Source organism: Pavona decussata, unplaced genomic scaffold (assembly GCF_977016875.1).
Source record: "Pavona decussata unplaced genomic scaffold, jaPavDecu1.1 SCAFFOLD_302, whole genome shotgun sequence".
In the NCBI taxonomy this organism is placed as follows: domain Eukaryota; kingdom Metazoa; phylum Cnidaria; class Anthozoa; order Scleractinia; family Agariciidae; genus Pavona; species Pavona decussata.
Genome location: NW_028145698.1, coordinates 654,797 through 672,500, shown reverse-complemented (window position 1 = coordinate 672,500; position 17,704 = coordinate 654,797). Strand labels below are relative to the sequence as shown.

The 17,704-nt window shown below is 38.0% G+C and overlaps 1 protein-coding gene across 2 annotated transcripts in view; it reads right to left on the bottom strand.

The window, feature by feature from the left end:
• LOC146454378 (putative E3 ubiquitin-protein ligase HERC4) overlaps positions 1 to 12,329 on the bottom strand; it is a 40,062-nt gene extending 27,733 nt beyond the window's left edge. For both annotated transcript variants that reach the window (XM_085095449.1, XM_085095450.1), the window contains exons 1-7: positions 11,947 to 12,329; positions 10,074 to 10,236; positions 9,256 to 9,338; positions 4,396 to 4,582; positions 2,153 to 2,184; positions 538 to 629; positions 111 to 194 (exon numbers count right to left, since the gene is read on the bottom strand). In XM_085095449.1, the coding sequence (XP_084951575.1) occupies positions 111 to 194; positions 538 to 629; positions 2,153 to 2,184; positions 4,396 to 4,582; positions 9,256 to 9,338; positions 10,074 to 10,236; positions 11,947 to 12,181 (876 nt within the window). In that variant the 5' untranslated portion in view covers positions 12,182 to 12,329. The remainder of the gene's footprint in view (positions 1 to 110; positions 195 to 537; positions 630 to 2,152; positions 2,185 to 4,395; positions 4,583 to 9,255; positions 9,339 to 10,073; positions 10,237 to 11,946) is intronic.
• Positions 12,330 to 17,704: the final 5,375 nt, after the last annotated feature.

Sequence of the window (17,704 nt, the reverse complement as noted above, 5' to 3'; positions counted from 1 at the left end):
AAACTTGGCTGGAACTTGTTTTTTCAACCTACTTCTCAGTGTTTGGATATCTGATGGAACACACTTGTTACATAATCTTGAGGTGATGTAGTGATATGACTTTGTCTTACTTTTCTAGGGTTGTATTCATGGTTATCAGAGTTATGTCCAAGCTGGCCGTAGCTACCGCATCCAAACGTAAACACTCCTCCATCCTATAAAAGAAAGCATGGTTATTTTATTCCACATTGAAAGAGAAATCTGTGTCTCAGATGCAAAGGATTGAAAGAGGAAGGCAGCTTAATGGTACTGGTGATGAAGCAAGCTTCCTGTGAAGAAAGGTTGCCTAAGGCAACTTGAATGAGACACCCATGAAGGCCCATTGCATTGTTCCAAAAGATAACTTTATCCCTCCAAAGGAGGCTTTTTCAAATTGGATTCACACATTCTACCCAACTGGAACTTCCAATTAAGCTTCATGCTTTCTTTTGAAAAGGTTGGTTTTTGAACACAATTAATTTTGAAAAGTTTCCACTTTTTGCCACAGAATGTTTGTACCTCTGTGAGCACAGCAGTGTGGTATTCTCCTGCTGCTACGTGACGCACTCTTTGAGATCGTAAAGACTTGATGAGTATGGGCATAAAACGATCTGAAATGAGAGGTTTGAATTTAATAAAATATAAGTATTGTAATTACATGAAATGTGTACCTTATTACCATGTAGTCACATCAAAATTAGGGTGAGTTCAGATATCTGTGTTTCAGGAATAGTTTAAATGACTTAAAGTAATGGAAGTCCTTCCTAAGTTCTAAGAGGTTTTAAACTGAAGTTACTGAAATTCAAAGTGGGCCTTGAATATTGAATGAATGAATTTGATAAACACTGTAATTACGTGTTCCTTAGTTAACAAGATTAATTTTTCCAACTAAATTAGTGGCCTCTCAGGGAATCACTTAAATAAGTTGGCATTCTAGAATACATGACTGTAAGAATAACAGTGATTACTACAAAGTCATGCCCTTCACAAGTTGTAAGAGGTTTTAAACTGGTGTTACTGAAATTCAAAATGGGTCTTCACTATCATGCTAGTATTAAAGCTATCATGCCAGTATTAAAGCTGTTGTTAACGTAATGCCAGTATAAAAGCTATCATGCCAGTATTAAAGCTGTTGTTAACGTTTCCATTTTGTTTTAATTTTTTGTTGTTGTTGTTGTTTTTTCCTGCTGAAACCTTTAAAACTTTGTAAATTGAAACCTTTTGAGCTACTAAATTTTCAAATCACAAGAAAATTAAAAGTATCCTTGACTACAGGTACAATAACAATAAACATAACAGTCTGAAAACAGGCAATGACAACTACCAAATTAATAATAAAAAAAAATCGACATGTATAATATAATTTAGCACCCTCCTTTCAATAACTGCCCATCTTTAATAAGTACCCCCCTCGAATGAGTTTTGGTTTTAAAAATAAGTGCCCCTATTCTGTTTCAATGATGGCACACAGTCACTGCTTCAAGGAAAGCAGCCTTGTCAAGCAGGATTTTGGCTCAAGGTAGTACATGGAGCCATAAGCAAATCACGCGACAATTATCTCTTTGATCTTCAGACATAGAAGATGCTGCACTTGAAAGCTTTGTTATTGATGCAAGCGACACTGAAGCTATCGACGTTGAACAGACAAGTGATTTTCAAAATTCCCTACCATTGAGTGAATATTCACTGTATATTTGTTACTTTTACAGTTTCTGTTATTTTTCTTTTTTAAATAAATATCAAAGCTTTGTTTTACACATTTGCTGTTTCTCAAAAAAGAAATAAGCATCCTGTCTCTAATAAGCGCCCTGTCCCTAATAAGCGTCTGTCTCTAATAAGCGCCCTGTCCCTAATAAGCGTCTGTCTCTAATAAGCGCCCTGTCCCTGATAATCATCTGTCTCTAATAAGCGCCCTGTCCCTAATAAGCATCTGTCTCTAATAAGCGCCCTGTCCCCAATAAGCGTCCTCCCTTGAGGTACTACATATTAAGCAAATAAGCACCTGGGCACTAAATCGAATCATTACGGTATGTGTTGATCAGTGGACCACAAATCTTTAATCCTAAAGTGAGGAATTGCATTCACCTGTAATTTACTAATTTTTTATAAAATGCTGATTGAGATCGGTTCTTACCTTTGTCATCATTAACTCCAAGTTGGCCAAAGCTGAAAGTAATTAAGGGAATGTTTGTACAATTCATGTACATGTACTGACCACGTCCAAAATTATCTCAATAATTATGTCTTATTTACTTGCTGCAAAGCTAAGGCTGGATAGGAAAAAGGTTTGGCTCTCTGATACTTCTATGGCAAGGTCCTGCTACATATAATAGACTTCTGTATACATGCAGCTACATGAAAGCCAACTATTTTCTTGTCTTGCCAAGCCTAAGGGCCGGGTCGCACTAGAGCCAATTTTGTTTATTTAAGTGATACTCTGTCAACACGTACTGCAAAATAAGTGCGACCTCATGTTTCCAAAACTTGCCAATTTTTCGCGGATTGCCAAAATTTCGCCAATCTTCAAAGACACCGAAGTGCTGCCTCGGAGGCAACCAAATTTTGGCGAAGCGGCCAATTTTGTTTGTATAGCAATTAAGCTGTCATTCACTGTAGCAAAGCGAGTGCTAACAGCACTCCTGACCCAGTAAAGCGGAGCAAGGAAGGCAATAAAGGAAAGTACAACACCTGGGCCCAAGTTTAGAAACGACTGCTTGTTCAGTTGTGGGCCGAAAACCACGAGTGGCTAGAGAGCAGAGAGTCACAAACGGCGTGGATTAAAATCTGCGATGAGTTAAACGCTTGCATGAAATCAAGTGTATGAGGAAAATCAAGTATTTAATAGAACGTTACAAAGAAGCAAAGGAATGGAACAGGAAGCAGACTAGAGAAGAAGAAAAGCATGTTTTACGACGAAATTGATGTAGTCCTGGGTTGCCGAGACATTGTCACGTTAACCAATGTGTCCATTCTCTTGCGCGAAAATGTTTTGTTTTTCCTGATGTAACAAGAGAAGAAGGGTCATTTCCCCCATGGCCCAGCGGGTTATGACTGATGTTGCTGTCAATCAAAGACGTCTTGGAACTGCAAATTTCCGTAGTGCGACCAAGACTAAAAATTGGAAGTTCAAAAATGTCTGCCAAAAAATTTGACCGCCAAAAATTAGAAGACAAAAAAATTCGCTTAGTGCGACCCGGCCCTAAGTAAGTGTATTTTATCATAAAATAATATAACCAAACTTTTTAGCTTGATTTGATTGGCAAAATGTGACACATAATTATAATAAAGCTGTAGATCATGGTTATTAAATTACTCAAGCCTTGTCACGATTTTCGGAACTTGGAACTTGTTGTCTTCAAAGGTTCAAACAGTACCTCTGCATTCAATTAAAACAAGTTGTCTATACATTTGGCTGAATGGTGATAATTAATTACTCTTTTAAATTTATTTGTGAAATGTACTATGTGAAAATTATCACTAGTATCATTAGATCAAGATTTTTTAAAAATAATTATTACCTTTAGTTGAAAATTAATGTAAATTATTTTGGTCTGAATAAATTATGCTGGTTCAGGAACCTAATAGAGTTGTTCTAAGTTACTGTACTCATTCGGCCTTATGTGCCTACTGGCGCGTGGATATTTGATGATGATGATGAAGTTATTGTACATGTACAGATGTATAGTTGTTGCTGGTGTACAGGGAGCTGCAATGTGCTCTATTCTAAATGTGTAGATGATGTGTGCGGGGACTGGACATAACAGAGAATCTTTAACAAAGCATCACTGAACTCTATAAATGGGGCAGTACAGTGGCATGAGAACATTGTTTACTAGCCATATTTACCCTTTCCCGCCCAAGAGTGCCATATGGCACAAGACGCAATTATGAGCTCACTATTTGGTCAATTTGTGTGAAATTTGCACAACCAAAAGATCATTGAAGGATCTAAAAAATGAGGGTATAAAATCATGCCCCCCTCCTATATGAGACTTGATTTACCACCCCTCAAACTTTTGGATTTTTTTTCCTTTGTATGTTAGGGGTCCAGTTGATATCTTACAACAAGCAATGCACTGAGAACTGTACATTAAGCTTAATTTAGGGGGATACCCAGTATGTACAACGAATAAGAAAATTTTTAATGTTTTTCTTCTTTCGTTTTGGACTTTTCTCACTCTTATATGTGACCTCCTCCATCTCTGTTGGTGTGATTTATAGCACACCCCAGAAAATACCTTTTAAATGGTACATCACATGTGGTCTCCCAGTTCATAGTTAGCGATTTAAAAAAATTCGCCATTTCCCTCGGACGGGAAAGGGTTAATTAATCAAGTTCAACATTTAATATGGTGTTCTTTTTAACAGAAGACTTACTTGTTTCTTCCCCAGCTGAAAAGAGCTCCAGAAAGAGACAAGGCGAAGCTGTGATATCCTCCAGCACATATCTGAGCAAATGGCACACCAACCAAAGAGGATACATGTTCCGGAAGGTGAACAGGATTTGACTGACCGATTCCCAGCTGGCCATTTCTATTGTCACCCCAGGAGAATAAAAACCCACCTGAAATAAGGAAAATTATTATTCCACTATTATTTCATTTCACCAAATAAGGTTAAGAGAACGCACAAAATATACACTGTAACACCGTAATACAACGTAATGTCCCGGTTTGACCCGTTTACAACAGAGCGAATATACTGACAAAGACAATTCACTGGCTTTCGTAATATTTATGTCATTCGCCAAGCTACATCTTGATGGATAGATAATACCAGGTGTATTTCAACGCTCTTGCGAGAAAAGAGAAGCCAAAAATAACAAACTCTTTTTGTAATGGAATAATAAATCTCTTAATAGATGGTTTTACATATAATACACGCGGACATTTTGCTCATTGCTCGTATTTTTCCTCGCCCCGAACTCGAAAAATATCCATGCATATTATAATTATGCAAAACCATCGAATAAGATATAATTATGTATCTCAGTCAAAAATATACAGTACCGCCTAGAACTATAGACCCTTTTGCCGCGTCGTTGCCGCGGGACCTACTCGCGGGTATCCCTCGGCATTCCCGCAGTAGGACGTTTTTTTTCCTCGGTTCGGTTGCGGTATGGCTCCAAAGTTGCCGCGGGAAAGTTCACTTAGGTAAAACCTCGGTAAAGAAAAGACGCGGTAGAGTTTGAATACGCTTTTGTCTCCTTTGCTTTGTGGTTTGGTTCGTCAACTTCTAATGGCAAAATCACACCGAAGAACATTAACTAGGAATGACGATCATGTGCGATACACATACGATTCTCGGCCCTTGAAGGCTTGAACCATTTGAAGAAAATGAGAATCCGTTTTCGAGTATCCGACCACATTTGAAAAATCCTTTGAGGAAGATTTTGATTTAATAGCTCAAAACTCGGTATACCCCAAATATTTGAAGACTTCTTGTGGACAATGCGCAATATTCACTATCGAAGCTTCGAAGCGTGCAGATTTGCTCAAGAAAAAACAAGCAAACTTGAATTTTCGCCACAGTCTGTGGATTTCTGTTTGCAGGACCTTTTAAAATCATTTATAAATTGAAAACAAATAATATTTCGGCATGTTTTGTGCCGCTCAGCGCCCGAATAATTGCGTATTCAACACATTGTCGGTCATTGTCACTCGGACTCCTGACGTGACAATCTGTTTGATGCAACACCGCAGTGTTCCAGAATGTTAGTCCGCTGTTTACTTTGTATTTTTTGCCAAGTTATTTCAATTTTAAGTTAGGAGAAGCAAAAGAAAAAAAAACTGACCCACGAAATTTACAGATTATAAAACATATGTTCGCGCGTGTCGACTTGTGTCGACTTCGCAAATTTTGTCGCTCGTGTCTACAGTCTATTTTAAACCTCTTTCTTTTAAAATGAACTTGGCACTGCAACAAGAATTATATTCCCTCTCAATATCCGATTTTTTAGAACACAAGCTTGCTCTAAAATTCAGGAGATATTTTTAGCAGCTGTTTGGTCGGACACGTACAAAAAAAGCTGATGAATCAGAAGCAGCGGTTCGCACGAGTGCAAAACAAACGTCAAACTTGCTCCTATGCAAATTACGGTTAATTTACAAGACGTTTGCCCCGTCGCTTGTATCGAAATGAACAAATTAAGAAAACTAAATTTTAAAAAAGGGATTTTTTATTACAATTCAGCAAACTCTCTTTCGTGAACTTACACTGAGTGTTTTCAAAATTAAAGCAGGTAAATCAATGTACACGTATTTCACTGCGTATTTAACATACCCTCGGAGATACATGTAACAAGCTTTTTGCAAGTGTGGGTTTGTAAGTTACTTTTATTATCTGTGAAAGGACGGAATACAAACATTTGCGGAGGCAAAGATTCAGGATTTCAATATTTGAATTTTTACGCGAACTACCCAACGCCATTTTGACTTCAAATTACTCCTTCGCACCTCGAACACTTGCAGTATAAATGTCTTCACTCACGCTAACGCTTATTTTAGAAATGCAACCAGTCCCCATTGTTCTTTCCCGTGGCACGCCTCGTCTTTTCGCCCGCGGCAAATTTACCACGGCACACTGTACCTCGTCTTCACCGCGGAACGACCGTGTTTTCACCTAGGTGGACGCGCGGCCACTACCCGCGGTAAAGACGAGGTATGCCCTAGTCCCGATGGGTCAATAGTTCCAGGCGGTACTGTAATAATCACAACACACACAAAACTAAAGGTTTCCCTCGCTCCAAACAAGTTCTAAACTTAAATAAAAAATGTCAGTCATACAAGAGTTCATTAATCCAAAATAGTGCTGTGTAGTTCAGGAGCATTGAAAATTATTTTGTTTAAAAGATTTTTGCAAGAAACTATTACAGCTGTAGTTAAAAATATCCAAAAGATTCATTTACAATGTACATTAAAAATATTTTTAAACTTAAAACAAACCCATCTACAGCTGTACATGTAGATACTGAATACACTGTACAGCTACATGTAAAGAAAATAAACCAAGAAAATGCTAAAAATATTAACATTTATTACAATGTGTAATTATCTCTCAGCTAGTACAGACGGTGTGATTGGTCAATTTTGCAGGCCATGCATATCTCACTGTACGGCCCACTAAACTTCAGCTGTAGTCTCCTTTCCTGCGTGCCCGATTAACCACAGAGATAAATTATAATAAATATCTTACTGACCTTGTTTTCTCGGTCTGTACTTTAAGTTATGGATCCTCATTTTTTCCCGTTGATTTATGGCCCGTGTGCTTCACGCTTGGGCCATAAATCAACGGCAAGATGCTTGTAGTTAATCGTAAAGTTTAACTAAATTCAATTTCACCTTATAGTTATCTAATAATGCAATCTACAAGTAAGTATGCAACGCTAACTTCTCAAGCTCATTAATAATTCTTGAAGAACAAACAAAGGAAATCGCTACCGTGAAAAAGGTTTCATTGAAAGTGTGATCTTATTAATATTTTTATCATAAAATTTGGTGGTTTTGCTTTGCATTGCTCTAAAAATTAATGGTTTGAGAAGCAGTTAATCAAACACTTGAAAGAGTGTTTGAACAACCTACATGTACTTCCAAACACCTCAAATTTGGTTAAAAAAAATCTCAGTTGTGCCTCATATTTTCAGTCCACTTCTTGATGTTTGGAAACCAGATAAAACAGTCTTCCTCGTGTTTGTGGAAACCAGATAAAACAGTCTTCAGGGTTGTCGCTAAGCGCCGGCTGCCAGCGAAATTCGCCGGCTGGGAAAGAGGTCACCGCCGGCTGAATTTTGGGTGGCAAGCACTCAGTTAAAAGGGCAATGCACAGTTCTTTAGTTACCCACTAGCAATGGTTCGATTTAGAATAATATATTTTAAATGAAAAGTTTGAATAAACTCCTGACTACCTGGAGTATCGATGCCATAAAGTAATTGAAATAAAGTTTTGTTTTGAGGACTTGTTTACCGTGTCCTCTTGCTGTTTTCTGCGTCCGCCATCTTGTCAACACGAAGCTTGGTAGCCCCCGCATTCAAGGCGTTGCGAAAGATTGGAAACAAGTTTGTTACCAGTTATTTGTGTCAGATCGGAGAAAGAAGAAGTCTTTCTCTGTAGCATGACAGAGAAAAAAAACATGAAGGAACTTCACTGGCTAAATTCTATTGTTTATAACATGTTTATGCCTATGAATAGCAAGAAGAACTGGGCAAACGGAGGAACAACTGAACAAACCAGAAACCAAAAACCAGAAACGTAAACGGTCCGCCGAGTGCTCGCCTGCGAAAACGAATGAACGAGAAACCGAGTGAACGAACCTGCGAAACTGGATGAACAGCTGAACGACCGCGTGGACAGCTCTTTTGTTTGCAGTTCTAAGCGTTTATAAGAATCAATTTTCTGATATTCTAGTGCAAACTTAAAAGCACTTATCTTTTCGGAACGAATGGAAAGCGATGTAGCTTTCATTCTCATTACTTTAATGTTAAGTAAATATTGAAAATCTTACGCACGTATTTTCATTTTTAATGTTAGAGTATACACGGCATTCATGAAAAACGGGTTTTAGTTAGATTAGATTAATTGTAGTTAGGTTTTGAATTTTGTTTAGGAGAGTTAGGTTATTTCTAATTTTTATATTCCTGATGGATTTTACCGTGTTTAAATAAAGAACTGTTCTTCTAATCAGCTCACTAAAAAGAGAATTAAGAAAACAGCATAGATTGACGAACTGAAGTAAAACAAAGCACTGTCTGCTCAGAAGGTCTGTCATTCTCCTTAGGGGCACAGTGAACAGACCTGGTAGAGAGTTCAAGGGACGCCAAACAACGAAAAACACACGAAGGAAATATGGAAACGTAAAAGCGAGGGAGAAAATTTTGAATAAATTCAGGGTGAATCTCTGTACCACGCGTTTCAAACTGCGGCACCACAGCTGACCTTCTCTTGAATGGTTGTTTCGTTTTGCATAAAAGAGCCCCTAGATTTCACCAGAGTGCACCAAATTGAATTAAAATTTTCAAAATTTCCGAGGGAGGTCCCCCATACCCCCTAATGAGAGGGGGCGATCCCCTCCCATACCTACCCCTCCGTCGGCTACGTCGACTGCAGAAGGCACTTCGCACCTTCTTTAGCCGGTTCAATTTCTCGGCTAACCGGCAGACAAATTTCTTAGCTACAACCCTGAGTCTTCCTCGTGTTTGATATATTACTGACATGAAAAATGGTTACTAAGATAATATGTACCTGTTGTTAGTGCCAGAGAATGTCTTGCTCCGCAAGCAACCTGCGTAACCATCAACCCGGCAGTCTGAAGATGTTTTACAACTCTAAATAACACAAACAGTACAAAAAGTTTAATGACGCGAGTTAGACTCTGTAAGACAGCCCACTAATACAGAAGTATTTTTGTGCAGTTTATGACTATGTGGGAAAATCAGATCTTAGCAGGGGCTATTGGAATCCAAAAGGAAAATTGGGGGTAACCATACATTTTTCAGAGATAATTAAGCAACACTAATTCAAAAAAAGCCGTAAAATACCAAGCAATGTATGGTACTTTTTTTCCAAATTGAAGCTAATTATATTATCTATGAAAAATGCATGGTTACCCCCAATTTTCATTTGGATTCCAAGAGCACTTGCTAAGTTCTGCTTTCGCCGCATAGTTTTAAACCGCACAAAAATATCCCTGTATTAGTAGGCTGCTGGCACCACCCATAGGAAACCCGAGTATCTCGAGATGCGCAAAACGTATGCGCAGTAACAAAAGTAGGCACCGACCTTAAGTCTGGCACATGGAAAAGTTTTCCCAAAATACTCAGCATGACTAAGAGTGCCTTCCATTTGCCAGAACTGGCCAGTGTGGCAAGCCAGTCAATAAATCAAATGCGTCATTTTGAATGGATGGTTCTGCAAATCTTGAAAACTTATCACTTCAAAAAGGGTATGTGCTTGGTTCATTCCCTTACAATCTGACCGGTATGGCTTGCCAGCTCTGACAAATGAACAGTGCCCTAAAAAACCTCAGCTCACAAGCCAGGTAATCATTAAATCACTATCACCTCGGGTGATTCTGTACTGTGTTTTCTGTGTTTCCCAGACCAAGTTGTCCTTTAGTGTTGTCACCCCAAGCAAAGACAAGTCCATTATCTGTAATAGCTATTGTGTGCATCTGTCCACAGGCCACTTGTTTGATTGTGCGAGTTTCAAGAGAGTCAACAGAGGCTGTGAAACAAAGAGTATGCCTGCGTCATTTACTGATTAACACATCATTCTCAATTATTCACCAGGCTTAACGTATTCCATCATATTATTCCCATTGCGCATATGCCACACATTGACATTCAAATCCTTGCAGTATGCTGATTACAGGATGTTTGTCCCATGAACCTAGTTTAATGGCCTTAGCTCCCATGAGTCTCCTGTAGCTCAGTGGTAGAGCATCTGAACTAGTAATCGGAAGGTCTCAGGTTCGACTCCTGATGGGAGCACTCGGATTTTTTTTCCCGAGTATGCTTGTGGACATCATTGACTGATTAACACATCTTTCTCAAAATGTTTTGTTATATAACTAAAGAGTTTCCCCTCAAAGCGCACATATTCATTGGCTAGTTCATAATCACATAATATGACAGAATAGAATAGAACTGTTTGCCGCCAAAAGCCCATGAGCATGTAACATTGTAAAAACAATGACGTCACCAGGAAACATGTGACCTGCGAATATTAATGGCTTTAATAACTAATCATAAACCATTGGGGAATAAAAAAAACAGAACAAAGTTCTCTGGATGAAATGAAGGCCACGTGAAAAATTCAGGTACTTTTGAGGGAAACAAAAACTCAAACTAAAATTTGACATAAACGGTTAATTGCACTCAGCCGAGTCAGGCATACAATTTATTATTGTATCCCAGACTCGTCATCGTATGTGGGTTGAGTTTGTGGTTGGTTCTCATCCTTGGCCTGAGAGGTTTTTCTCCGGGTACTCGAGTTTTCCCTTCTCCTCAAAAACCAACATTTCCAAATTCCAATTCGAACTGGATTATTGTCAAGCACTTAAGACAAAAGAATTATCTGCTTCTAGCTCACGAAATTGTGTAAGCCCTCCCTGTGTTATTGATATGAAATAAAATTACTAGCTGTGCCATTCAACGTTGAAACTATTAGTAGGAGTAGTATGTTATTTAGCCATGTTACACGGAATACATTAATTTACAGAATGATACATGTACTGTACATTAATTTAGCGCTACCTGAAATCTTGCAGTAAAATTATTTGAGACGACAAACCTAAGCAAATGCCACATAGTATTTCTACATGTACATACACAATGACATATAGAAACTATATCCAAATGGCTCAAAATGATACGAAAACCTCCATTCAGTTGATTTGAGTATTTCCCTTCACGATCGACTCAGATCAAAAGGTCAACACCAATGAGCAGCAAGATCTCAGCACATTTTGATCAAAAGGGAAAAATTTCTCAGAAATGTACCTGGGAGAGCACTATCCTGAGGTCAAAGGTACAATTAGCGACCAGCGGGAGTCATGTTTGGCTGGTCACTTTTTAAAATGTCTTTTGAATGTGCAAATTGCATGTATACTATGAATGGTAAAACAAATTAGAGATAATAAAAGTTAATGTAATAAATGAATACTTATGTTGTTAAATGTATAAGTAAAGTGAATAGATAATAAATAAATAAATAAATAACTTAATTAATATGTAAACAAATCAGATACACAAACACAAGACCCCAAACACAGCTAAATTATTTTGAGTACAAACCTCGAACGATCAAAGCAATTTTTTAAACCACTTCAATGTACCGAATGCATAACAACAACAACAATTACTACCACGTAAACTTAGCTTACGTTATATTCTGACAAACGTCAGCTGAACTCAAAAAAAATTTAGTACTAACCAAGCTTTTTTCCATCTTTATGGTGTCCAAGTTGTCCACTGTCGTTACTCCCACAGGTGCAGATAACACCGTCAGTTTTCAAGACAGCCGTGTGCTCCCAGCCACAAACAATGTCTTTAATCTCGGACAGAGCTCCGAAACTACCCTCCATACTTCTCGGAACCAAGATGGGTTCATCTTCAATAACTTCTCCCAAACCGATCTGGCCTTCAGCAATTTTACCCCAACAAAACATAACTCAGGTTCTTTTCATAAGCACTGAGCTTTTCTCTTTGTATTTTCGTGACCGCATTCCTTCCAGCCTGGCATACTAGCCTTCAAACTACTAAAAAAGCGGAAAAGGTCTGCGTTGAACCTTTCGCCAAAGGTTCCGCCATATTTTTTTCTGTGAAGAGGAAACTAGCGACCAGTCCACAACGGTCTACTTCAAAACCACGTGACTTGTAAATTTTTTCCCCTTCCGTTTTCGATTTTTCGCGAGGATGTTAAAAAAGATTAAAGATTTTTTTCTGTGATTTGGTGCCTAAATTTTTTTTTCTACGACTTAATGTTCAGTATTGGAGCCCATCACCCTTCAAAGCCCTCACCACATGTCTCTTTTTATTTCGCTCGCTAACCGTGCCACTCCGAACTCAGTCAGTTTGAGTGCTGGGGCCCGTTTCTCGAAGGTCCCGGTAACTTTCCGGGCCCGATAAATATATTTTTAAATGTTTTTTTCGCCGATTACACAGTGATCACAGACATGGTTCTCGGCTAATGTGTTCATAGAATTATAAGATTTTTAAATTTGATATTCAAAGCTAATTATAACAAAACTTGACTTCATTTCGGTAACATTTATGTGATAAATGTTTCTTAACAGAAGTCAATTTTTGTTAGCTTTGAATACTAAATTTTAAAACCTTATAATTCTATTAAAACATTGGCCAAGTGACATGCCTGTAATCACTGTGTAATCGGCGAAAAAACATTTCAAAATATACTTATCGGGCCCGATACGTTACCGGGACTTTCAAGAAACGGGCCCCAGGGCCCGGTTGTTCGAAAGCCGATTAACGCTAATCCCCGATTAAAAATTAACCGAGGTTTTCATCTCGCTTATTTTAAATGTTTTCAAGAGCTTATTTTAAGCTAATGGTAAAGAAAAGTCTAAGTCAAAACCAAAGAATAAAAATCTTTTAGAACAATATTTATTGATTAGTCATTAAACTTGAATCAAAGTTTATGTTAACTCAGGATTAGCTTAACCGGGTTTTGAACAGCTGGGCCCTGGTCTATCTACTCGGATTAATACTGATGGTAAGCTTGAATCTCACTGAACTCAAAGTCCTCTTTAAGGACTTTTTAGGACAACGAGCAGGTCTAAGGTAAAATTAAAAAGAAGAGTCTACAGTGGTATATAAAACAACGACCGATGATCATAGTGTGCTGATAAATTACCAGTACTAGTGCCAGGCCATATCAGTGTTTGATGATAATCAGTGTGATTTAACTGCAATGATGATTTCGAATGATTGAAGAGCACCTTGATGCAAAACACAATCTCAGACTGAAGACAATGTCGTTCGCTTAACGAATGTTATCGAAATTTCACAGCTGCCCTCGAAGCTTTTCTTCTAGTCTCGACAAACCGTTAATTTTCGGGCAACCTTTTAGTCACTGTCTGAGGCATTCCGACTCCAAGTTCCACCAATCCTTTCATTTGCTGGGAAGACTACGTCTACAACCAAGATATGTTCTAGTGTAGAAACACAAAATGTTGTCATTACGTTGAATACGTCTTTTGACAAATGCAAATAACCGAACTCTACTCGCTCAGGTTACTGAAAAAGGCAGGTGTACCTTGTGGTACTATCACCGTAGTTCCTTGCGAGCTTCCAAGGACCAGTGTATTTCAATTCCTTAGCTAATGATATTAAAGCTTATAATTTCTTCCCTTATTCAAAAGTAAACTTTCCAAACATTTTTGTGCCAGCTACTAACTGATCTCGGGGAAAGTTTTCGTGTTTATCTTTCTCCCGTATATACTTAACTTTTGTTATATATTTTTCATTTGCTATTAATCTTAAATAATTTACTGCTTTGAGTATGTATAAATCATCTTATGTACATAGTTTTTTTTTTATTTTCTAACCATGTATTAGTTTTTCTTTGTACCTCCAATACTGGCATTAAGCATTATTAGTTGCAAATAAATTTTATTTTACCTTGAGGGAGCCTAACATTATAAGCCCTTTTAGGCTTCCTCACCACTTGCTTCCTTTTATGTAAACATGTATTTTTGTTCTTTATTTTATTTAAAAAAAAAAAAAAAAACAAATAAAAGACTAAAAACCCAAATACTAAATTGAGTTGTACTTCCATCATAAACGAAAACATGTTGCTGATCATTGGTCAAAATTTTATTGATGCTAACAATACTAAAAGAAAAAAAATTATCGAGCTAGGTACAAGAATTTTACAACCAATACAAATTATACTAGTAATAATCAAAGATTAGGGAGTGCGTTTGCTGATCTCGATCCCGGGCTCTTTCTCCCTTTCCAAGTTGGTGATGATGTCATCCGCCCCTGCAAAATCTGCGGGGGATGCCAGATACGCGTCCCAAGCTCCATTCATTTGTTGATTGTACCATACAATGTCGACTCCAAACGCAGTTAATAGGAGTGCGTTGTTACTACATCGAACACAATGATATAACACTACACTGAAATCTCTAAACAGCAACACGGATCGTTCCGTTTAATACCGTGGATTTTTAAAATCGAATCCTGTCGTCGATATTCAAATTGTATTCACAAGTTCCATTTCCGCTTTACATCTGCATAATTTATACTTCAATGTTTGCGGGTAACGAAGCGGATCCTGTATATCGAGCAGTGTAGAAATTTTCACTGACTTGTTTATTTATGTATAATTCCTTACTTAGGGCGTTACAAATCGAACACAAAATTTTTTCTTACTTACGAGAAATAGGACTTTGTTGACAGTTTGTGAGCCAAACTTCTAGCTCACATAGCTAATTATCCAAACTCAAAATTAAACTCTTTTTTTTTTTCGATACATTAGTACGGGTTATTGATCATGACACACAAACCATTTTAAAGGTGCCGTTGATTCAGATCGTTCCGATTTTCGTAGCCTGTCAGATTCATCACATGTTGCCCTCTCTCTTCTTTCTCATCAAGATTACCAAAGATTTAAAGGCCCTCGAAACCTAATCCCGGCCATGGAAAGTTTCAATTTCACATGGCTACAGTTTATTAGACGAAAAATTATGTACGTCGATTGCTCAAAAGTATAAAAGATATGGCTAATTAAACAATCAAAGAATGCAGGAAGAAGACAATAATGGAAAGTTTAGTGGAAAATTTGGCAGTTAAACACCGCCTCGCCATGAATATCGCATGAATTTTTGATTAACTGCACAATACTTAAATGTGTTTTGCAGGTAACGAAGATTCCGCTTCTGTAACTTGAGAAATTTTTAGCCCGCCAATTTTCCACGACTTTACAATTACTTACTAAAACATAGGTTTTAATCCACACAAATTTAAGAAAAAACTTGAATTTTTTACAAAAGAACAATGCTTTGTTGGTTAACGTTGTTTTAGAAATCAAATATCGAAAGGCATCGTGTTTGCACGAAGAAAACTGTGGTTTGTCTCGAACCTCTTAGGGAAACTGAATTTGGTTCAAAATGCGGAAGTAAAAATCTGACCAAACGAAATCCAAGGGAAAAAACGTTTGGTTCGAAGAATTTGGAGTTTTGAAAAGTCGAGGGTTTGAATAATATCGAGATTTCACTGTTCTCCTAAATAGTTAAATACAGATACATCGTCACAGCCTCGCAGTGTCAGACTTGCTGTTGTTCTTTTTTCTGTTCTCTGTTGTTCTCCTTCTGTTTTTTCTTCTTCTTCTTCTCGTTAACTTCACGTTTCAAGTTTGTTCCTTTATTTCCACATACTAATTTTACAAAATTAATACTATGAACAGGATTATAAAATGTGGAGGTGTGTAAAAAAGAGTTAACGCACCTGCTCTCAAACTAAACAAAAGGTATCATGCATTTAAATTAATCTTAGCTAGCGAACATGCATAGCAGTCCAGAGGTCATTGTTCTTTTGGCAAGGATGGACAGCACAAGGTGCTTGGATTGCGTTAATCGCCTTCCCTTTCATGTTTGTGCCATTCAGCCATTCAGCTGTTATTTGTGTTCCTAAAATGGTCGGTGTACAAAACTGCGAAAGCCTTTGCATGTTGTCGAAGCAAACGTCGTAAGGATCTAAGCTGAAAGCTTTGACTTTCCTTGAATACACCAGCAAGAGGCCTTTTTCTTCCCGTGGAAAAAGTCTGGCGGATTTTCGTCCCTTAATTGCAGTCTATTAGGCTTCTCCTCGTCCTTGTACAAAGTAAGGTTGTATCATGGCCTCTGTCCTGTTTACCGTCTACTTATCAGCCATGTTATTTACAGCATTCCATGGTATAGACACAGGGGTGAATATCCAGTTTAGAACCGATGGCAGCATCTCAACCTACAACGACCGAGGGCACAAACAAAGATAAAACATCAGGTTTTAAGAGATCTTCTCTTTGCCCATGACTGTGCACTCATACCGCACGCTGTTGAGGACATGCGGCTAAATGAACCACTTTGCATACGCTTCCAGGTGATTTGGTCTCTGACTGAGCTCATGTACCAACCAGTTCCAGATGAGCCATCTGAAGACCCTGTATTTACAATAGACGACAACCACCTCCAGTGTGTATATAGAGATTACTTCATGGAAAGCGCGTGCGTACGGGATTTTCACACGAGTTGGTGAAATCGAACGAGTGAGCGCAGCGAACGAGTGAGATTTCTGATACAAAACCAACGAGTGTAAAAATCCCGTACAAAGCGCTTTCCATGATGTAATTTGTTTATTTTATACATACTGAGATTTTTTTACTTATCCAGCTTTAATTAGTTCTCTAAAATAATTACAAAACTCCTGTATTAAATTCTCTTCGAAAAATTAAGTTTTTACTAAAATCGACATGTGAAAATATCACCAATCAAAAATCATAACTGGTGCAAAGGATAGCAAACATTTCAATTCTTAATTAAATAAGGAAATAACAAAAAAAACAAATCCAAAATTGGTAAAGCCAATAAAGTTTAGTTTGTCACTGCGTAGGGCTGTCTTCGTCTGACGATTCAAACACGCGCTTGATGCGTTTGTGTACTTTCATTATAACCAGGGGGGGCTAGCAGCGAGGCCTGGAACCGAGTATTGATGATCGCCCCAGTTAAGAAATTTGACCGAGCGAGACTAAGTACCGTTTTTTTGATAAACAAACATGGCGGCGATTTTATGTGAAGGCGCGTCTGTGCGGATTCGCAAATAATTTGGCTATTCGACGTCCAAACATCACAGGAAAGTTTCGGTCTCTCTTTTACCTGAAGTTTGGTCATCAAGAGGGATCACGGATGCAAATTCTGCAGCGAAAAACGAAAATACTGTAACCAACGACTAGCTGACCCACATAGTTCACAGGGCTAGACCAGTGAGACTTCTTCCATTCCACTTTATCGTTACCTTCCCTATAGATTTTTTCATTTAAGTACACTGTAGAATCTCTCCCTTTACAGCAACTACCCACTGGGAGTCAACAAACTGTGGATGCTCTGATGATCTAATTCTCTGTTTTGCTTAAGTTAAAATGTTATTGTCATGCCCATACTCTCAACAACAGATTTTTCTTCTCTAATCTC